Genomic DNA, 21,818 nt, shown 5'->3' with positions numbered 1-21,818 from the left:
AATATTTTCTCTGATTAATTTTAAATTTACTACTTTGTAGCTTCATTGCATGCCCCCTAGTCCTAGTATTTTTGGAAAGAGTAAACAAGCTATTCACATCTACCCATTCAATTCCACTCATTATTCCATAGACCTCTATCATATCTCTCCCCCCCCCCCCCCCCAGCCGTCTTTTTTCCAAGCTGAAGAGCCCTAGCCGCTTTAGCCTTTCCTCATAGGGAAGTCATCCCATCCCCTTTATTATTTTTGTCGCCCTACTCTGCACCTTTTCTAATTCCACTATATCTTTTTTGAGATGCGGCGACCAGAATTGAACACAATATTCGAGGTGCGGTCGCACCATGGAGCAATACAAAGGCATTATAACATCCTCATTTTGTATTTTCCGTTCCTTTCCTAATAATACCTAACATTCTATTTGCTTTCTTAGCTGCCGCTGCACACTGACCAGAGCTTCTAAATGTAAGCTCGTAAGGGGCCCTTTTACTAAACTGCACTAAAACGTGGCCTGTGCTATTTTTAGCATTTGGGTTTCCTGTGCGCTGGGGCCACTTTTAGCATGGCTGAAAATAGCTACAATTTCCCAATGAGTGCTTGGCCATTAGCAGGGGAGCCCTTACCACCACCTATTTTGTAGACAGTAGAGGCACCCATGGTAATCCTGCGATAATCAGTCAGCATGCGCCAATGCCCTTGCACTAACCAATTAGTGCAGGGCATGTCTACTCTCTGCCTTCAAACACACCCTCATGCTAAAAAGTAAAATCTATTTTGTAGCAAATAGATCCCAAAACTACTGGAGGACTCCTGAACACATCTCACGGTAGTTCCAATTTAACCTGCAGTAAGCAAGCATTAGCATAGGCGCCGACTTCGTGGATGCTGTGGGTGCTCGAGCACCCCCAATATTTCACCCTTTGTCCCTCCCTTTGAATTCCAGGCCCCTCCCTCCGAATTTTAAAAGTCATCATCTTACCTCGTCGGGGTTACGGCAGCAGCAGTGGTGAAAAGCATGCAGGCTTGGCGGTTAGTTCAGTCTTCCCTTCTCTCTCTCTCAGCTCTGGTCCCTGGAACTCGGAGGGAGGGGGGATGACCCTGGAACTCCTAGGGGGCAGGGGGATGACCCTGGAAGTCGGAGGAGGGACCCTGGAATTGGGAGGGAGGGAGGGGGACCCTGGAACTGGGAGGGAGGGGGGCCTGGAACTGGGAGGGACTGGAACTCAGAGGGAGGAGAGGCCTGGAACTTGGAGGGAGGGGGAGGGGGGACGAGGGAGGGGGACAGGGGAGAGGGAGGGGGAATGGGGAGGGGGAAGGGGCAGAGGGAGGGGGATGGGGAGAGGGAGGGGGATGAGGGGGAGGGGGAGGGGGGAATGCACCACATGTAAAAAAAAATGTCAGCACCCCCCGATCATTTTGAAAAGTTGGCTCCTATGTGCATTAGTGCATACCGCAGCATAGTAAAAGGGCCCCTAAGTTAGGCTCCTAAATTTGTGCCCTACTTTCAGCCAAACTTAGGAGCATAAATGTTTCTGCTGAAAATTCATCTTAATGTAGGAGCTGAAAAATTATGGTGTGGGGGGGGTGGGGGGTGGGTCAATATTCAAACCTGTGCCCAAATTTGTTTACATGGTTGGATTTTGCTCACACCTTTTTTTTTAGTAGTAGTTACTTTCAGGTATTTCTCTGTTCCCGGAGAGCTTACAATCTAAGTTTGTACCTGAGGCAGTAGAGGGTTAAATGACTTGCCCAAGATCACAAAGAGCAGCAGTGGGATTTGAACTTGCCACCTCTGGATGTCAAGACTGGTGCTCTAACCACTAGGCCACTCCTGTGAGCAGCATTGAGGGAGGGGGCCCTTTTACTAAGACACGTAGGTGCCTACACGTGTACAATGTGTGTCAAATTAGAACTATTTCCCAGCTACTGCGCGCCCTGGGTGTTTATTCTAATTTTGACTCGCATCCAAAACTCAAAGCAGAAAAATAATTTCTGTTTTATACTGTGTACTGCTAACTGGGTGGTAATCAGCAGTGTATGTGCTGATGATTACCGCCCAGTTAACGTGTGAGACCTTACCGCTAAATCAATGGGTGGCGGTAAGGTCTCAGGCCCAAAATGGACGTGCGCTGATTTTAATTTGATGCACGTCCATTTTCAGCAAAAAAGGCCTTTTTTTGCAGGCGTGCTGAAAAATGGACCTGCGTGCATTCCAATACACGTGCCCACACCAGAGCAGGTCATTTTTTGGCACGCTTAAGTAAAAGGGACCTTGAATATCCAGTTTTTTTTTGTGGCTGGCTTAAACTTAATTGGCAAAGTTAATATTCAGTACTGACTGGTTAAGTTTATAGCAGCCAAAAATAGGATTGCTGTTTATGTGGTCCGATTTGGCTGCTAAACTTAGCTAGCGAAGCACTGATATCTGTGGCTAGCCAGTTATATTGCATAATATAGGCAGTTAGCCAGTATGAGGGGGATTCTATATATGGCGCCTAAAAAATCCACATGGAAAACATTGCCGAATAAATGTACTTAAGTGGTGCCTAGATTTAGGCACGGTATATAGAATATGCAGCACACCGACATAATAGACCATACAAAACCCCCCCGAACAAAACAGACTAAAACCAGAACAGACCACGACAAAAAAAAACCTCCCAAAAAAACCCCACAATAAAACAACCCAAGACAAAATAGACTCTTAATCAAGCTGGATTATGTTTTCAAGCAGATTTATGATTCTCACTAGATACCAAGTGTGGATAGTGAAGTCAAGTCGTAGGCAGGTGCCAGGACTTTCAAGTGACAAGCTGTGGACTTTCTCAGTAATTTATGGCTCCTCCACTTCTTTGTACCCTTCAAATTCGCACCATTCAAAAATAAATCTATTTCATCAGGCCCTTTTGTCAGGAGTCTATTTTGTCAGGGACTTTTATGTCAGGAACTTTTTTTGTTTGGAGCTTTTTTGTTTGGTTTCTTTTGTCTGGTTTCTTTTGACCTGTTTCTTTTGACCAGGTGCCAGAATATGATTAATTGACATTACAGCGCCTAAAACTATACACCTCCATTTACACCAACAAAAATGTGGCGTAAATCCCTGCATGTAGATTTATGAGCACTGGGCCTTATTCTATAACTACATGTGAACACCCATGAAATGCCCATTTCCCCACCTATAATAACTATGCCCCTTTTTGCCTTTGCACATTAAAATGTAGGTATAGTGCATTATAGAATTCGCTTAGAGAGTTGTGCGTGCAAATTCTCATGATTGTCAATTGGTGCTCATTATTGTTTGTTAAGTGCTGTTCACAATGCTGATTGACTTGTTAAGCCAATTAACTTACGTGCGCTGTTACAGAATATGCTTGGATTTCGGTGCGAATCTCTAGGCACACTATTATAGAATTGGGAGGGAGGTTATGCGCTAAGCACTAATATTCAGCGAAGATAATCAGCTTTTTCACACTGAATATTAGTGGTTAGCTGGCTAAGTGCTATTTAACTGGCTGGGGGGTGGGGGGCGGAGTGATTTAACTGGGCAGGAGAGGATTCTGACTGGTTAAATTGCTTGTGCAGGGCTGCCCACTAATATTCAGCAGCATTTAACTGGTTAATGCTGCAGCACTAACTGCTATAGTGAGAGCTGGCTATTTTGTGGGTGCAGAATCGGCATTTATTTATTTACTAGTAAAAAAGGCCCGTTTCTGACACAAATGAAACGGGCGCTAGCAAGGTTTTCCTCGGAGTGTGTATGTTTGGGAGAGTGTATGTGAGAGTGACTGTGTGAGAGACAGAGTGAAAGTGTGAGTGTGTGTGTATGAGAGAGAGAGAGAGTGAGTCTGGGTGTGAGGGTGTTTGTGAGAGAGTGTGTGTGTGAGAATGAGAGTGTGTGCAAGTGTGTATGTGAGACACAGTGTGAGAGAGAGTGTGTGTGTGTGGGTGAGAGAGAGAGTGTGTGTGAGACACAGATTCTCTGTGAGAGTGAGTGTATGAGACCAAGCGAGTGTGTGAGTGACTGTGTGGCACATAGAGAGTGAATGTGATACAGTGTGAGACAGAGTGTGTGAGAGTGAGAGTCAGAAAGACATTGTATATGAGAGAGAGAGTGTGAGCCGTGCCCTCCCAATCCATGGCCATCTGTCCCCTGCCCCCTCCATTCATCCCTATCCAGCAATTCCCCTCTCCCTGAGTCCTGCCCTTCCAATCCATGCCCATCCATGCTCCTCTGTCACCTGGCCCCTCCATTTTTCCCTTTCCAGCATTTCCCCTCTCTGCCTGAGGCCTGCCCTGCAATCCATATCCATCCATGCCCATCTGTCCCCTCCATTCATCCCTATCCATCAATTCCCCTCTCCCTGAGTCCTGCCCTTCCAATCCATGGCCATCCATGCTCCTCTGTCACCTGGCCCCTCCATTTTTCCCTATCCAGCATTTCCCCTCTCTGCCTGAGGCCTGCCCTGCAATCCATATCCATCCATGCCCATCTGTCTCCTCCATTCATCCCTATCCAGCAATTCCCCTCTCCCTGAGTCCTGCCCTTCCAATCCATGCCCATCCATGCTCCTCTGTCACCTGGCCCCTCCATTTTTCCCTTTCCAGCATTTCCCCTCTCTGCCTGAGGCCTGCCCTGCAATCCATATCCATCCATGCCCATCTGTCCCCTCCATTCATCCCTATCCATCAATTCCCCTCTTCCTGAGTCCTGCCCTTCCAATCCATGCTCCTCTGTCACCTGGCCCCTCCATTCATCCCTATCCAGCAATTCCCCTCTCTGCCTGAGGCCTGCCCTCTCAATCCATGGCCATCCATGCTCCTCTGTCCCCTGCCCCCTCCATTCTTCCTTTTCCTGCAATTCCCCTTTCTTCCTTCCATGACCCCCCCTCGCATCCATGCTCCTCTCTCTCCCATGTCCCAGCCTGGCCCGCCCTCTTGTTTCCCCCCCCCCCCTTCGCATCCATGCTGTTGTTTTTCTCCTGCCCTCCTGCTCCCAGTGTTCAACTTTGCTGCCCACCCTCTTCTATCCCTCCAACATCCCTTTTTTTTTTTTTTAAATTTACCTCCGTGGTGGCGGTTTCGGCAGCGCAGCGTCAGGGAAGGGGGCGGCGTTTCCGACGTCTAGCCTTCCCTTCGCTGTGTTCCGCCTTCTTCTGACGTCATCATTGACGTCAGAAGAAGGCGGAACACAGCGAAGGGAAGGCTACAGACGTCGGGAGCGCCGCCTCCTTCCGTGACGCTGCGCTGCCGGAACCGCCACCACGGAGGTAAATGTAATATACTGAAACGCACCGTGCGTGGGTGCGATCAGTTTGTTTGTTTTTTTTTCTGCCCTCGCGATCCGTTTATTTTTCCCCGCCCTCGACGTCATGATGTTTGACGCGAGGGCGGGGCAGCGAGTCTTGGTCAGTGGCTTCACCACCACGAACTTACGAACCATCTGGGAGTCTGAGTGACTTCAGAACGTTGTCCTCAGAACGTTGAGGGTGCGTTTTATTATATTAGATTAGGATTTATTTACCACCTTTTTGAAGGAATTCACTCAAGGCGGTGTACAACTTAGATTGTGAGCCCACCCTCCTGGGACAGAGAAATATCCATGGTACCTGAATGTAACTCACCTTGAGCTACTACTGAAAAAGGTGTGAGTAAAATCCAAATAAATAATAATAATAATAATAAGAAGAAGAATAATAAATCAAACATGAGCAATAGACAATTACAGCAGTAAACTCATTCAAATAACAATACAAAGTATGAGTATACTACTTATGGTGATTCTACAGTCCGTTCCTGAACAGAAGCTGATAATATTTACTTGAGTTAATGGATAATGAGAGACTCCTGAGGCAGGCCTGTTGGCCGAAACATGGCCGGATCAAGTCTGTAATTTTGACAATAAACGTTTGATTTGGAGAGCATTGTCCTGCCATTTGTTACGTCTGTGGCCGTGACCACCCTCAGACTTACCCTGTTTCTGGGAGTCAGTGGCTGTGCTGGCTTCTGCTTGTCTCTGTGTCTGTCTCTGTCTTAGTTTCTCTCTGGCTCTGTGTGCTGATTGCCCTACTGAACCTCACCTGTGTGGGCTATGCCTTTTCCAAGATGGCTGCCGCCGACTCCTCTATGCCAGTATCCAAGATGGCTCCCGCTGGGCTGACTTCTCTGTGTGTCAAGCCTCTGTTTGGATGCAAGGTGATTGCTGCAACTGTGCCTCTGGTGTGGAAGGGCTTTATTAATCACTTAGAGACTACAGCCCTGGCCTTTGCATTTCATTTAGGGCCCTGGTGTATAGAGTGCTCTGTACACTGTTTCAGTGTTTGCTCTGTGTGAGTTTCTATGTTTGACTAGATAGCTTAGGCACCGTGTGGCTTGTTAGCCTGTGTATAGCTTTGCTAGTGCTCTGTGTTTGTTTCCAGTGCATGACTTGTTAGCTTGGGCACAGCTTTGTTGTTAGCTGGTGTATAGCTTTCAAGTCTCCTGAGTGTGCTCTGTGTATGTTTCTTGTGTATGACTGGTTTGCCTGGGTATAGCGTTTCTATTAGCCTAGGTACAGTTTACTAGTCATTGTGTTTAAACCTGCCGACTGCCAGAACCCGGACAGTCCCTGCCGGTCGGCCTTGCCTGCGCCTAGGTGCCAGGGGGCACTCCTGGATCTTCATTCCTGCTGTTTCTGCTTGCAAGTTCCAGTTCCGGGTTTTCCTGTAAGTCCTACCGGCTGCCAGAACCTGAGGGCTCAACCCTCGGGGAAAGGTGGTCAAGCGTAGGTGAAGCCTAGGTCCAGTGTGTTCCAGTCCAGCGGGTTTCACTCCTGTATGTTCCAGTCCTGTGGGGCCCTCCAGTGTGTTCCAGTCCAGCGGGCCCCACTCCAGTGCGCACCCGTCCGGTGCGTTCCAGTTCCGAGTGTTCCTGTGTAGAACTCCAGTCCGGGGTTCCAGTCCAGTTTTGTCTCATCTCTACCTTGGAGGTGATCTTGCCTGCCACTGCTGCTCCACGGTAGTGGCCCATGGGCTCACGAACCCAGTGCTCCCGGGGAAGAAGCCTGACAGTATGCCAAGGTCCTCGAGCACGCGACACCATTCTTTTGAGTCACCTTTGCTGCTTTCTGTGTGATTTCAAGTCTGCAAGGGCTTGTGTTCTTCTGTTTATACATCAATATTTAAAAATAGCTATATTCTAATGGCAATATTAGCACACAGCCTTTAATGAAAAAAATAGAAAACTGGAGTTTTTATGGCCATGGTAACAATGGCCTTAGTGTGTGACAAAGGCCCATGTAAGAAAGCGCTAAGGCCACTTTTTACCACAGTTTATTAAAAGAACCTCTAAAACCATAAAAGATCAGAGCCCAAGCTGGTGTCCCCTATTTTGTCAAAGAATAGATCATGTGTGACCCTCTCTTTTGTTCATTTCTCCATCTCTCATTCCTGATCACTTTCATTCTTGGGGACATCAGCTATCTTCGCCTCATAATCAATGTCTCTTCATTCAGAACATTGCCTTTATTTACAGGGACAAGAGATGGTCATCAGCCAGACTAACAAAGCAAACCAGAGCTTCACAAGTTCTCTCCAAACTTATCGAGACCTGCATGATGAACTTTGTGATCTTCGCATGTCCTACAGCAGCATGAGTGTGGTGAGAAGAACAAGGCGTCTCTTTGTTCCAACTGATATGTTTGTAGCATACAAAGAGAGTTCTGCCATCTTCTAGAGCAGTATTTCCCAAGTCCAGTCCTGGAGTACCCCTTACCAGTCAGGTTTTCAGGATATCCACAATGAATATGCATGAAAGAGATTTGCATATAATGGAGGCAGTGTACGCAAATCAAGTTCATGCACATTCATTGTGGATATCCTGAAAACCTGACCGGCAAAGGGTACTCTAGAACCGGACTTAGGAAACACTTTTCTAGGGAACCTGCAAACCAACATATTGACCAAGGATCTCTCATAAGGTTAGTATGACAAGAAAAGCCCAATGTGACATGTTCGAAGACAATCAAATGTCATTAACATGGCATGGATGTGCCTTCATTTGGAAACAAAATGACAAATGGAACAAAATAAGCTTGTCCAGTTTTAAACCAACCCCCTCCCCAAAAAATACCCATAAAATTGTTTTGTTTTTTTTTATTTATTTTGTTTCATTTTTATTTTCAGTGTGCATTATTTGCAAATAACGCATAGTTTAAAAATGTTAACAGGAAAAAACAAAAGGGAAAACATATGAGAAAGAAACAAAAACAGCCAAAGTTCCCCCCCCCCCCCCCACTCAGAAATGCAATGTGACTGGTGTGTGCATCCCTATGACACAGTGTCTGAAAAGTTATGCCACCTCACATTGTGTTGTTTCATCAGTAAGTGGAAGTAGCTGCTCTATAATGTAATTGATGCACTCCAGACAGGATTCTGATGATTTGGCCTAATGCAGTATGGCACCTGTCATATTTCTTTGATTTATGGTGTTACGGGCCTATGTGTTTTATATCTACAGTCGTCCCTGTTGTGAAATGATTATTTCACGGCAGCTCACTTTTACTGGCAGGAGAAGGAGCTGCTCTCTTCCAAGGTACTGAAGCTGAAAGAAATGGTGGCAGATCTGAGCATGAAGCTAAAGGCAGCAGTTTCCGACCGAGAGAGGCTCCTGCAGGTACTCCAGAGGAGTGGGGTCCATAAAGGGGTGATAAAAGAAATGTGGAGCTGATTAATTACCTAGTTCCAACAGGGAGGCTTTGTGGGCAGTCCTGGTTTTGAACTTGCATCCCAAAGCAGTGTGATATTCATAGTTCTTCTACCCACTGAAATCTATGCTGCACAACCCATAATGTACCAGGATGGGGTTGTCAGAAATCCAGGACTGGCCTAAACTCTCCTTTCTGGAGCTGGGTAACTTGACAGGCCCAGAAATATGAGGAGGAAGATGAAATGTCCTTGGTGTACATTATGTAGTACACATACATACAAACTACACAAAGTCTGATCCTCCCAGTGACTCAAATGAGTGATTCTCATACGGAGTGTCTTAGGGGTCATTTTACTAAGCCGCATAAATGTCTATGTGTGCCCAATACGTGCCAAAATGGAGTTACCGCCCAGCTACCGTGTGGCTCTTGCGGTAATTTCATTTTTGGCGCGCGTCTGATAAGCGTGTCTGAAAAATATTTTTTATTTTCGGCCGCATGTATCAGCCACACGCCAAGTGGCATTTGACGTACGTAGGTCATTACCGCCCGGTTACCATGTGAGTCTTTTCCACTAGGTCAATGGCTGGCGGTAAGGTCTCAGACCCAAAATGGACGCGCAGCAATTATGATTTTGCCATACGTCCATTTTCGGCAAAAAGTTAAAAAAGCCCTTTTTTTACAGGCGCGCTGAAAAATGGATCGGCGTGCACCCAATACCCATGCCTACACTACCGCAAGCCATATTTCAGTGCGCCTTTGTAAAAGGACTCCTCAGTCAGAATGGAGAGTTCAAAGCAGCAGACTGGATGGAAACTGGATTTAATGAGCATCTGTATAGGGTAAATTTTCAAATGCTTAGTTGGAATCTTCATGCATAAAATAACGAACTGCACTGGTAAAGTAGCTGAATGTGCTTAAGCAGATTTTCAGTCACCTAAAACAACACATCTGCTTTCATAATGTGCACAAACTTGATCATCAGGTGTTCTGGGCTAGAGACCTAGGTTTCACATTTCAAGAGAGATGTTCCAGGTGGCATGTTCAAGAGAAGAGGTGCTTGTTTGTGGTGGAACATTTCTGGGGAGGGGAGGGTTCTGGAGTGGCACAGAGTGTGAGGAGAGGAGTTCCATTGACATGTTCCAGGAAGAGAAGAAAACTCTGAGTAGCATGTTCTGGGAGTGGAGTTGTTCCAGGTGACTCATTACTAAGGACGGGAGAGTTACGAGGTGGGACATCCTAGAGGTGTGAGGGGAGGAGGAGCTCCAATGGCATGTTCTGAGAAGAGAGGAAAGCACCAAGTAGCATGGTCTGAGAGAGGGGTAGTTCCAGGTGGCACATTCCTGAGGAAGGGAGAGTTTCAGCCTGGCATGTTCTAGGAATATGAGGGGAGGAGTTCCAATGGCATTATTTCCAGGAAGAGAAGAAAAATCTGAGTAGCATGTTCTGGGAGTGGAGTTGTTCCAGGTGACTCATTACTGAGGAGGGGAGAGTTATGAGGTGGGACATCCTAGAGGTGTGAGGGGAGGAGGAGCTCCAGTGGCATGTTCTGAGAAGAGAGGAAAGCACTAAGTAGCATGGACTGAGAGAGGGGTAGTTCCAGGTGGCACATTCCTGAGGAAGGGAGAGTTTCAGCGTGTCATGTTCTAGGAATGTGAAGGAAGGAGTTCCAATGGCATTATTTCCAGGAAGAGAAGAAAAATCTGAGTAGCATGTTCTGGGAGAGGAGTTGTTTCAGGTGACTTATTACTGAAAAGGGTAGAGTTCCATGGTGGCACATTCTAGGGGTGTGGTGGTGGGGAGTTCCAATGGCATGTTCCAGGGAAGAGAGGAAAACTCTGAGTAGCATGGTCTGAGAGAGGGATTGTTCCAGGTGACTCATTCCTGAGGAGGGGAGAGTTCTGGGATGGTACATTCTAGGGGTGTGAGGGGAGGAGTTCCAATTGCATGCTCCTGGCATGTTCCCAGGGTGAAAAAAAAAAGTTCTGAATAGCAGGTTCTGGGAGAGGTATGGTTCCAGGTGTCTCATTCCTGGGTATGCTTGTTAGATGTGTTATGCATTTCCAAATTTACACATATATATTTAGCTGCATGATAACTTGATTTTCATATTAAAATTTAGACAACTGGCTTGCGTTTGAAAATCATTTGGAACACCCCAAATCTCACCCTATTTTTGGACAGCTAACTTTGTCTGTATAACAATTTATACATCCAAAACTATCCATCCAAGAGGCACAGATTTTTAAAAATAAAAAGCACTAGTTCGTTTAGTGGCATCACATAAGTGCTTTTGAATATCACCTCGAGTGTTTATTCTTAACCTCTCAAACATAGCAAAGGAAGAAAATCTCTCGACCAAAATAAATGCAGTGAGGAATGGGGGGTGGGGAGGTTGTAATATAAAAAGGCATGAGTGGATGCACCTACAAATGAACTACTGAACACACTAATTGAACACTTAGCGGGCAGATGTCAGACAAAGGTTTAATCTACAAAAACTACAGAAAGAGACCCACAAAGCTTTTGAATGATCAAGAAAGGATGCTTAGGAAAAAAGGAAAGCAATAGTTTTAAAGAATTTTTTAAATCAATGAATTAATAGGTGATAACAAGTTTATTAATTGGTTTGTACTTGGTCTTATTTACAGGAAAAGGTAGATTTGCACCAACAGGTGCAGGAGCTCAGCCTACAGTTAGAACATGCTCAGAGAGGCAAGGAGGGATTCAGTGACCAGATGTCAGACCTCCACGTGGAGCTGGTTGATGCCAAGGCACAAGCAAACCGGCAAGACCAGGAGACAGTTCAGATGAAAGAGGAGCTGCTGATGGTCAAAGCGGTAATAAAAACTCAACCGTGCTTCCAAAACTGGGATTGAACCTCCAAGATCCTGTTAACAGAGATATTGCTGATGGCTAAAAGGATCAGAAGGAAGGGATCCCCAGAAGCTTAGCCAGTGGTGGGAGGCAGGGCTGGTGGTTGGGAGGCGGGGATAGTGCTGGGCAGACTTATACGGTCTGTGCCAGAGCCGGTGGTGGGAGGCAGGGCAGGTGGTTGGAGGGCGGAGATAGTGCTGGGCAGACTTATACGGTCTGTGCCCTGAAAAAGACAGGTACAAATCAAGGTAAGGAATACACAAAAAATGGCACATGTGAGTTTATCTTGTTGGGCAGACTGGGTGGACCGTGCAGGTCTTTTTCTGCCGTCATCTACTATGTTATATAACAGTGTAGTACAAACAACTTATAACCTTTGAGAAACAAATGCATATAGAAGGAAGGAAGGTCACATTTAGGGGGACTACTAAGCAGATCTAGGTAATTCAAGCACACAAACTTCCCTCTGGTTCAGCTCTCTATGGTAGCCAGGAGGAATAAGGCCATTAGAACTCAAAGTATATGACAATTGGCATTCTTTGATCCTAGCTACAATGTTCTCCTTGTATTCAAAAGACTTGGGACAAAGCCAGGACTGTCCTGTGGTGGGGATGGTTATTCCTGTGACTGTGAGCCCAGCCATGAATGAGACATGGTAAACATTTGATTCTCCTGGCATGCTCAACCACCTTTCTGCTTTTGCAATAAACACATCATGATGGAAATGGAAGTCGCTATTGCAGCGCAATAGTTACCAAGCCAGCAATACTGTGACATCGGAGATCTGAGTCAAGTTGTTGTATGTCATCTTCAGCTTAGGTTAGATGATAAAGAAATTGAAATAAAGTTCCAATCAGCTTTTCTTGGTAGCATTTTACACTGAGTCTGCTCCACACTGGGGGTGCCTAGTTTTGCAGAGAGTAGTTTGTTCTATCAGTCTGGTAATAGGTTATGGTTATAGGGTTCATCAGCTATCCTCAACAGGAAAGAGAAAGCCCATTGTAATAGGAAATGAGAGATGGAGTTAAGAAAAGATAAGGTGTTTATAGACATATTGCAGACTATGGAGATGAAGTCACTGAGCTACTAAGTAGTAAATTTAAAACAAATTAGAGGCAATATTTCTTCACTCAATGTGCAATTAAACTCTGGAATTCATTGCTAGAGAATATGATAAAGGCAGTTAGCTTAGCAGGGTTTAAAAAAGGTTTGGCTACCTTCCTAAATGTCCATAAACCATTATTAAGATGGACTTGGGAAAATCCACTGCTTATTCCTAGGATAAGTAGCCTAAAATCTGTTTTGTTCTTTTGGGATCTTGCAGGTTCTTATGACCTGGATTGGCCACTGTTGGAAACAGAACACTTAGCTTGATGGATCTTCAGTTTGTCCCAGTATGGCAACACTTATGTTCTTATGTACTTGTGTAAGAATAAGATAGGGAAGGGAATAAATGGGGAGAGGTAAAGGGTAAAAAAAGAAGGAAGAAAGCAAACATCTCCAGTGTTTGTGAATTTTAGAAAGCATTTCCCACATGTGAAGCATGTTTTATGCATGGGAAGTAGCTGTTCTAAAATAGCAGTGTAGGTGTATATGTATGAAATACATGTCCTGACAAGAGTCTGTGTCCTCTTATGTGGATTGCGTATAAGCATACCCAAAGGTGGCGTTTAGGCAGAGTTGTGAAGTACAGAATACACGCAGAAAGCTACTGGGGATTATTAGATCTACTAGGGTTCAGGATGAGGATGAGAAGGGCTTAGTGACTGTAACAATAGAATCAACATGGTTGGGGGGAATAATCTTTCTGTAACACTGGTTTGCATCATAAAACATACTGGTGGGGAAGATACTTCTTATCCTGTGTAGACTGGTTAGATATTCATTGCTTTTTCTAGTTAATTCAGTGAATCTGAAAGATGTCAGACTGACAGTACTGAAAATTGAAGTCTTCCATTTATCCACATAGCAGGTACTGCATGTTCATCAGCAGAGATACCTCTCCCCACCTTATAGTTTGAGCCCTGCTCTGGAGGGTAAGGATTGAAGTTCAGTTTTAGTGCTGAATTGGTCTAGTCTTGTTTTACTGACTGGGGCATCCATTCACCAGGAAATGAATTGAAATCACTGATCATTTCAGATAGGTCACCAAATAATGGTGAACAGTTAACAACTTATGCTCATTACAGGTCTACCTGAGCCAGATTTGAGGGAGCCCCTTGGAGTGAAAGACTTTGTAGCCTTCCAGATCTACACATTTCCTGTACAAAAGCATTGCCATACTGGGTCAGACCAAAGGTCCATCAAGCCCAGTATCCTGTTTCCAACAGTAGCCAATCCAGATTACAGGTACCTAGTAAGATCCCAAAAGAGTAAAAACAGATTTTATGTTGCTTATCCCTGGGGTAAGCAGTGGATTTTCTGAAGACCATCTTAATAATGGCTTATGGACTCCACAACACAGTGTCAGTTCCATTAAATTGTTGGGACTGAGCTGGATTTAAATCATGTCTATGCCAGTTGTTCGGAGTTCTGGTTTACTAGCTCTGAGGTGAGTGCTATCTCTTGTTCCCATTAGGTCAATGAGAAACTTTCATCAGAGTTAAGTCAGTCCAGCCAGAAACTGGAGGCATCCCTCGAGCAGCTCCATCATCTGGAGGCTGAGAAGAAAATCTTCACCAATCAGATTGCAGCCCTGGAGACAGAGCGCACTCAGCTGCTTGGTGAGAAGGAGGTGCTGATGTCTGCGATGGAGGGAGATGCTAAAAGCCAAGAGGACAGCATGCAGGCTGTGCATGACAGCTCCAGAAAACTTTGGTAAAACCACTGGGATGGCGCAAATAAGGTGGAGTGAGGGGGTGGGAAGAGGTAGGAGGTCAGTAGCTAGGAGTGTGGAGGAAGATGAATAAGGGAAAATCTAGGACATAGAAAAAGCCAGGGATCAAAAGGAGGAGGTGGTCTGTCAATAGTCAGGTTAGTATGTTCAAGTTTCATAGTTCTATTTGTTTTACACGCCAGCTGTGACATTTATCTTGTCCATTTATGTTCTGTGCCGCTGTCCACAGAAGCAGTGGTGCTGAATATATAGATTCAGTGGTACCAGTACTAGCTATATGGATAGTGGTGATACTGAGCTGCTCTGCAGATAACTCTTGACACCCTTTATGTTATCCTAGCTTTATCTGCATAGCGGCTAGATATAGCTGACTCTCCATAGTGCCAGGGCAGAGTGTGGCAGTTTCACCTAACTGCTGGATAGTGCTGCTGAAAACTCAGGGTCAGGGTTCAGTCTGAGTACTCACCCAAAGACAGTTCCACTATATGGACAAAAGCTTTTGAATATCTCTAGTCTCACATGGCGCATGGTGCATGTGGCAACTTCCGATGTGAAGCTGAACTGCTGCTTCTTGTGTCTCATATGTTTTAGGGCATTACAGGAGGAGAAACAGGCTCTGCAGACCCGCTGTGTGGAGCTGGAGACTACACTACAACAGATGCAGGATACACCTTCTCAGCTGCAGGAGGAGCAACAAGTTTCCCAGTATTGGAAGGACAGATGGCAACAGGCAGCTGTGAACCTGAAAACTAAAGAGGACGAGCTGGAAAAAGCACAGTTACAGTACCAGAGTGTTTCAGCAAAGGTGTGACATTGCTGTGAAATCCCATCCTCCGTCCACCCCAGCTTATCCTGTATCGTCCAATTCTAGTGCCTTCCATAGTGCTTTCCATTCTACTCCACAAACATTTCATCCCAGACACTGTCACTACTGTGCAGTAGTCCCTGCTCACTTCTCTCCCTCTGCACTACATTCCTCTCACCTCCCTTCATGTTTTCCAGAGCCAGTTTTCCATCATGCTCGGCACACATGCGATTCACACTCTTCTATTCACTCTTGCTGTTTTGAAGGATCCATAAATTGCATACCAGAGGTCCAAATCTTCTCCTCTGTTCCTGTCTTTCAGCACACAGAGCTGCTAGAGGATTGTGAGATGCTTCAAGCTGATGTAGAGGAGCTGTCTGAGCTGAGAACTGTCGTACAGAGGTGGGCAAAAGATCTCCACACTCATTCTCAACTACAAAAGTAGGAAACAGCTTTTGAGTTTACTCACATATTGTACAGGCAAATTTATAAAAGCCCATTTACACGGGTGAAGCAATGTTTAATCTGTTGAAAAGCGTTTCAAAATTGCCATTATAGACATATAATTTTATCACTGGTCTCATTTTATGCAATGAGACCTAGTTACTAATAACTGGGGATAACAGTAAAATAATATGTCTTAACAGCCCATGCTGATAACTCCCTCCTTAATTAAAGAAAAAAGAAAATGACTAGAAATTGAACTCACTGCCATATGTAATAAAAGGCAAACAAGTCATCACTGGTTGGCTCTTAGGCATTGGTGGAATGAGGCATTATGATATTTATTTATTCATATATTTGTACCCCACATTTTCCAATCAAGTTGTCAGTTCAATGTGGCTTACAGTTTATTTCATATAGACAAGTTGCATTGCTGTTTGGAGTAGACACTGACTTTGTTCAGTGACTATTAATGATTAAGTATCGTGGTGTGATTGGTTGGTGTTCTGGCATATCAGCCCTGGTTATCAGAGACTGAAACTCTTCACACTAAGGGGGAAAGTTATCAATGCAAGCTATTAAGACATATTATTTTACCATTAACTCATGCTATTTTAGCATACTATTTTATGCAATGAGACCTAGTTATTAATTACTGGGGTTAACAGTAAAATAACCGGTCTTAATGGTAGCCCATGTTCATAACTTTATCCTTTAACAAAATTCCGTAAACCAACTATACAAAAAATAAAACCACTGCAAACATATGGGGCCCTTTTACTAAGCTGCGGTAAAAGGGGCCCTGCGCTAGTGGTGGTGGCTGTTTTTGCCGCGTGCTGAGGCCCTTTTTTACCACAGCAGGGGAAAAGGCTGAAAAACGAAATGGCTGTGCAGTAAGATTACCTATGGAGGTGGCGGTAAGGGCTCCTGTACTAACCCAGTGGTAACCTATGCGGCCCGATTACTGCTGGGTAACTACTGTGGTAAAAAATAGGGACCTAATTTTCCCTGGCGCCGGAAATGGCACATGCTGGGGGTGGAACTACCACCGGTGCCCATGCTGGGCTAGCGGTAGTTCCAGATTGCCATATGGGAGGTGCTGTTTCACTATTACATTTTGAATATTGAGGGACAGGCAAGCTCTGCAGCTGTCCAGCAGGGGCCTAGCCAAACAACAGATTCTGGGTGGGCCTAGACAAGAAGTGGGTGGGCACCAAGTGTTCTTCACCACCACCATCACCACCTCCACCACCAAAAAAATATCTCAGCTGGCGAGAAAACGCTTCTTTCCACCTTGGCTTACCATCAAAGGGAAGTCTTCAGCTGATAGAGCTTGGGATCTCCACCAGCTACCACTAAACGTATGCTACTGTTGGGTGGGCCTGAACCCTAAGTGGGTGGGCCCTGGCCCACCCAGGCCCACCTATGGCTACGCCGCTGCTCTCCAGTGAACCTGCCTGTTCCTAGTGATAGAAAACACAGTATTGAAGCACCGCCCCCTACTGGCAGCAATGCAGTTGGAGGACTCCCATTCAGCTCTTTGCAGCATAAGGTGCAGCTAAAGACTTTCCTTTGGTCTTTTGTGTTTGTCCAGCTTGAAGGAAGAGAATGGGGACCTAATGAGACGATTAGGAGAACACCATCAGATTACTCGGCTGCTCCAGTTACAGAGCGATGTTGCAGCAAATTCAGTAAGACTTAGAACATCTGTCAATTACATCTATTTATTGGGGAGGTTTTACACTTCAATTTCTCCATTTCTGTTCTCTCTATGCATGAATAACACAAACCCTGTCCTGGAATGTACTTGTAGGCTGCACAAGTGGGATCTTAAGTGCATAACAGACATGCCATTTCATAAATGCTTATTTCTGTCTTGAAAGGCAAAAAATGGCTTTTTAATGTTGCAGGATTCTGGAAGGAGTTGTCACTGCCCTTAACTGAATTGGAATTAGGGATGGGCAGCCCCCAAATGTTTATTTTGTTTTTGTTTCCCATATCATTTGCAGCATTGTTCATTTTGATTTCTTTTGGTTAGTTTTCATTTTCATTTCAGGGGCAATGTTGTCAAGGGTAAACCCTCTTTGCATACTATTATCGGCAAATGAAAAAAAACCCCCACAAACGTGAAAATTCTGTAAATTGGCACCTCATTTTAGGCCAAGGAAAAAGAGAAAACCAAACACTTCCATAGATCACAGCATGAAAGTTCAAAGAAGGTGGAAGTGACCAAAAAAGAAGGATCCAGGAGAAGTAACGATAAAGTTTTATTCAACTGCCAGATATACTACTACTACTTATCACTTCTATAGCGCTACAAGGCATACACAGCGCTGTACACCATACACGAAAAGACAGTCCCTGCTCAAAGAGCTTACAATCTAAATTAGACAGGTAAACAGACAGAACAAGTAAGAGGTAGGGGAATTAAAGAGGAGGGGATAGAAGGGTACAGGCAAGTGGGTAGTGGTTAGGAGTCAAAAACAGAGTTAAAGAGGTGGGCTTTTAGCCTGTATTTGAAAACGGCAAGAGACGGGGCTAGACGTACATATTTCAAATTATAGTGGTGCACTACATGGATGGATCCAACGCGTATCGTGTTTCAGTGCTTAGGAGTTCTGTCATATAGTGCATACCAAACAAATCTTTAGAACACAGGTTCAATGTGAGTGAGAAAACCTCCAGTAAGGAGACTAAGCACTGTATATGATTCAGGAAGCACACTGTGCCATCAAAACTGTATGAACATAAGAACAGCCCTACTAGGTCAGACCAATGGTCCATCTAGCCCAGTATCCTGTTTCCAGCAGTGGCCAATCCAGGTCACAAGTACCTGGCAGAAACCCAATTAGTAGTAACATTCCATGTAGAACCCCAAAGAATGGAAAGATTCTGGAATCCTAAAGAGTAACAAGATTCTGGAAACCAAAGGAGTAGCAACATTCCATGCTATCAATCCCAGGGCAAGCAGTGTCAAGCAGTGGCTTGCGTCTATGCACTATCTACCAGATTCTATATATTACGTCTTTCATTCCATGCCTAAATCTAAGCATATTCCATAAAAATGCGAGTGACTTAATTGGCTTAACAAGCGAATCAGCGTTGTTAACAGCACTTAACACACAATAATGAGCATTAATTGGCAATAATTAGAATTTACACATATAAGTCGCCAAGCATATACTGTAATGAAGTGCGCCTAAATTCTAAAGTGCGCAGTCCAAAAAGGGCATGGCTATGGGCAGGGAAATGGACGTTTCATGGGCATTCCCTAATTTACGCGCGCAGTTATAGAATATGGCCTAGTCTGTGTAAATCTATGTGCATGGATTTACAACAAGTTTTTGTTGGTGTAAATGAGTGTGTGTAGTTTTAGGCGCTGGAATATTAACTAAGCATATTCTGTATACCACAACTAAATCGTGTAGAAAATGCTTAGGCGAAAATGATTTCCGTGCAGATTTTCCAGGCGCCATATACAGAATCTCCTCCTATATGACAGGACTACTGATGAAGGCTAAGTGCCGAAACAAGACCTGTGTTGGGTCCACCCATGTGGTGCACCCGTCGTAATTTGGAATTGTATATCTGGCACTGTATTTAGTTGAATAAAGCTTTTTATTGTCACTTCTCCAAGACAATACTTTTTTTAGGTCACCTCCACCTCATTTTAGGTGCCACAAAGGGGCATGCTGAGCATCAATTCCATAATGGATTATGGCACCTAAGCCATTAAAGAATATTAGCAACAGTGTGTACCAAGGGTGGGGCGGTGGGGGCGGTCCGCCCCGAGTGCACGCTGCTGGAGGGTGCAGAGAGCAGCCGCGCGCCTGTTGGCTCCGCTGGTTCCCTGCTCCCTCTGCCCCGGAACAGGTTACTTCCTGTTCCGGGGCAGAGGGAGCAGGGAGCCAGCGGAGCCGACAGGCGTTTGGCTGCTCTCTGCACCCTCCAGCAGCCAAGAATGCACCCGGGGGGGGGGGGGGGTTGATGCGCTGGGGAGGGGGGGGCATTACACCAGAGGGGGGGGGGTGTCGTGCTGCACTCTGAGGGATGGATGCCGCTGCACCCGGGGGGGGGGGGGGGAGGTGCGCAGCGGCGATCCGCCCCAGGTGGCAGCCGATCTAGGATCGCCACTAATTACCACAAAGCTGCATTGGCACACCAAAAGTTAGACATGCCTACTTATGATAGGTCAATGCTGGTGGAAGCGGGTGTGCCATGCTATGCACACAATTGAAAGTGTTCTGTAATTTACATTCATCACTTGGTAACAAGCCCATGACACACCCATGCTCGTAAGTTGTTCCGCCAGCTGTGATAAACGGGGATCCAATACCTTTACAATTGCATCTGTGATGTTGTCGCGGAGAGCCGCAGAGGAAAGCATTGGTGAGGCTGAGGCAGACTCTGCCACTTTACCTTCTGCTCCCTTGGTCTTCCCTCTGTCTCTTTTGTGCCCTTTACTCGACATCCACTTGCCGTTCCACACAACAAACTGGTTCATACACTTACTGGCAGTTTAGGATGAATTTTTCAAGGAGTACCATGCAGCAATCATTGAGAATTAAGGCAGATTCTAAGGGTGTTCCAGAGCCTCACAAATGCATGCGTCTGCTCAGGCTCACAGCATCACATGACCTCTGAGGAGTTGTTTTTATATATACCTTGCCACAATTTGCCTTACTCTCTTTTGTTTCACATATGGATTTATTAGAGCGTTAAGGTGTTCCTCTTTGTTTTTTGTTACTTGACATTTCTTATGTCATTGCAAATGACAGCCCATCCATAACTGGAATATAAAATGGCGAAATGTCCCTGAGTGGTTGTGAATGAAGGCTGATGGTTCCAGTGAAGCTGAAGGAAACTTCTAAAAAAGAAGTGATTATAAATGTGTTTGTCTTCTTTCTCTAGGACATGGATTCAAAGATGTTAACAACTGAGCTAGAGGCGCTTCATAAGGAGATGCGACAAACTCAGTAAGGGTTTCTTCTCTTTCAAGAGACTTGATCTGAGGAGTTGGGAAGTGATTGATCAGAGCACTTGAACTGCAGCGTGATTTGCAATAATTCTGCAGTGGTTGCCCAGTTCTGTTCTGCTCTTGTTCATGCCTGAGCATGGCTAAGAAATGCTTTCCCTGCCAATCAATGATCTCCTGATTTTAAGCCTTGGGCAAGCTGGTTAACCTTACATTTCCTCGGGTATAAAGTTGAATTTTGTAGGCCTTCCAGAAACATGAAAATGTAACTTACCTTGAGCAGAGTGGAGGAGTAGCCTAATGGTTAGTACAGCAGGCTTTGATCCTGGTGACCTGAGTTCAGTTCTCACTGCAGCTCCTTGTGATTTGGGCAAGTCACTTAACCTTCTGTTGCCCCAGGTACAAAAAAAGCTTTGATTGTGAGCCCTCTATGGACAGAGAAAATACCTGCATATAGTCTGTACAGCACTGCATTTGTCTAATAGCACTATAGAAATGATTAGCAGTATCTCCTGAGGAAAGTGTAATCTAAGTCCCCTTAGGAAACAGACATGGGCTAATTTTTCCATTGCTGAGCTACTCTAGCAGCAGGGGAGGAGGACAGTTATATTCTAACCCCCTAATTCTATAAACTTTAATGGCCAATTTTACACTTATCACACCAAGATTTGCTTAGAAGTTATAGAATAAGGGTAGTTGTGCATGTAATTGAAGAGCTTAATTAGCTGCTAATTGTCATTGATGACCAATTAGCTATAATTGGTCTTAATTGGCCCTAATGATACTAATTAGCAGTGGCAGTCTTACCATTAGGTCACCTGAGACAGGGGCCTCAGGTGGCACTCTTTTGGACCAGCATCCACTCCCACGCTCGCCACGCTCTGGCATCACCGCCTCCCCTGCCCTTCCTTCCCCAAATTTACCTTCTTTTCTTGCTTTCCAAAAGTCAGGTTGGCAGCGGTTCCTATACGCTCTCCTGCAACCAACCCCTTCTCTCTTGTGGCTCGCCTCTCTGACATACTTCCGGTTTCCTTGGAGTTGAGGGCGTGCCACAGGGTAGCGTATGGGAACTGCTGACGCCCCGACTTTTGCAAAGCCAGAAAAGAAGGTAAATTTGGGAAAGGAAGGAAGGTGGGAGATGTCAGACTGGGGGAGGGGGCAAAGCTGAGCTAAGCCGGGGGGGGGGGGGGGGGGGGGGGGTGGA

The 21,818-nt window shown here is 45.3% G+C and overlaps 1 protein-coding gene and 1 long non-coding RNA gene across 2 annotated transcripts in view; one reads left to right on the top strand and one right to left on the bottom strand.

The window, feature by feature from the left end:
• LOC115457017 (nucleoprotein TPR) overlaps positions 1–21,818 on the top strand; it is a 146,252-nt gene that overhangs the window by 32,256 nt on the left and 92,178 nt on the right. The window contains exons 7-14 of the mRNA XM_030186445.1: positions 7,507–7,632; positions 8,542–8,646; positions 11,329–11,517; positions 14,133–14,371; positions 14,982–15,195; positions 15,518–15,597; positions 17,234–17,330; positions 20,551–20,615. Coding sequence (XP_030042305.1) covers positions 7,507–7,632; positions 8,542–8,646; positions 11,329–11,517; positions 14,133–14,371; positions 14,982–15,195; positions 15,518–15,597; positions 17,234–17,330; positions 20,551–20,615 — 1,115 coding nt within the window. The remainder of the gene's footprint in view (positions 1–7,506; positions 7,633–8,541; positions 8,647–11,328; positions 11,518–14,132; positions 14,372–14,981; positions 15,196–15,517; positions 15,598–17,233; positions 17,331–20,550; positions 20,616–21,818) is intronic.
• On the bottom strand, positions 7,823–11,990 carry LOC115457028. Its single transcript, XR_003939963.1, has 3 exons — positions 11,980–11,990; positions 9,625–9,628; positions 7,823–7,914 (listed from the first exon to the last, which is right to left on the bottom strand). It is a non-coding gene; the product is annotated as an uncharacterized LOC115457028 (long non-coding RNA).

The sequence above is a fragment of the Microcaecilia unicolor genome, chromosome 1, assembly GCF_901765095.1.
Source record: "Microcaecilia unicolor chromosome 1, aMicUni1.1, whole genome shotgun sequence".
NCBI classification, from domain to species: domain Eukaryota; kingdom Metazoa; phylum Chordata; class Amphibia; order Gymnophiona; family Siphonopidae; genus Microcaecilia; species Microcaecilia unicolor.
This window is presented reverse-complemented; position numbering and strand designations above follow the sequence as displayed.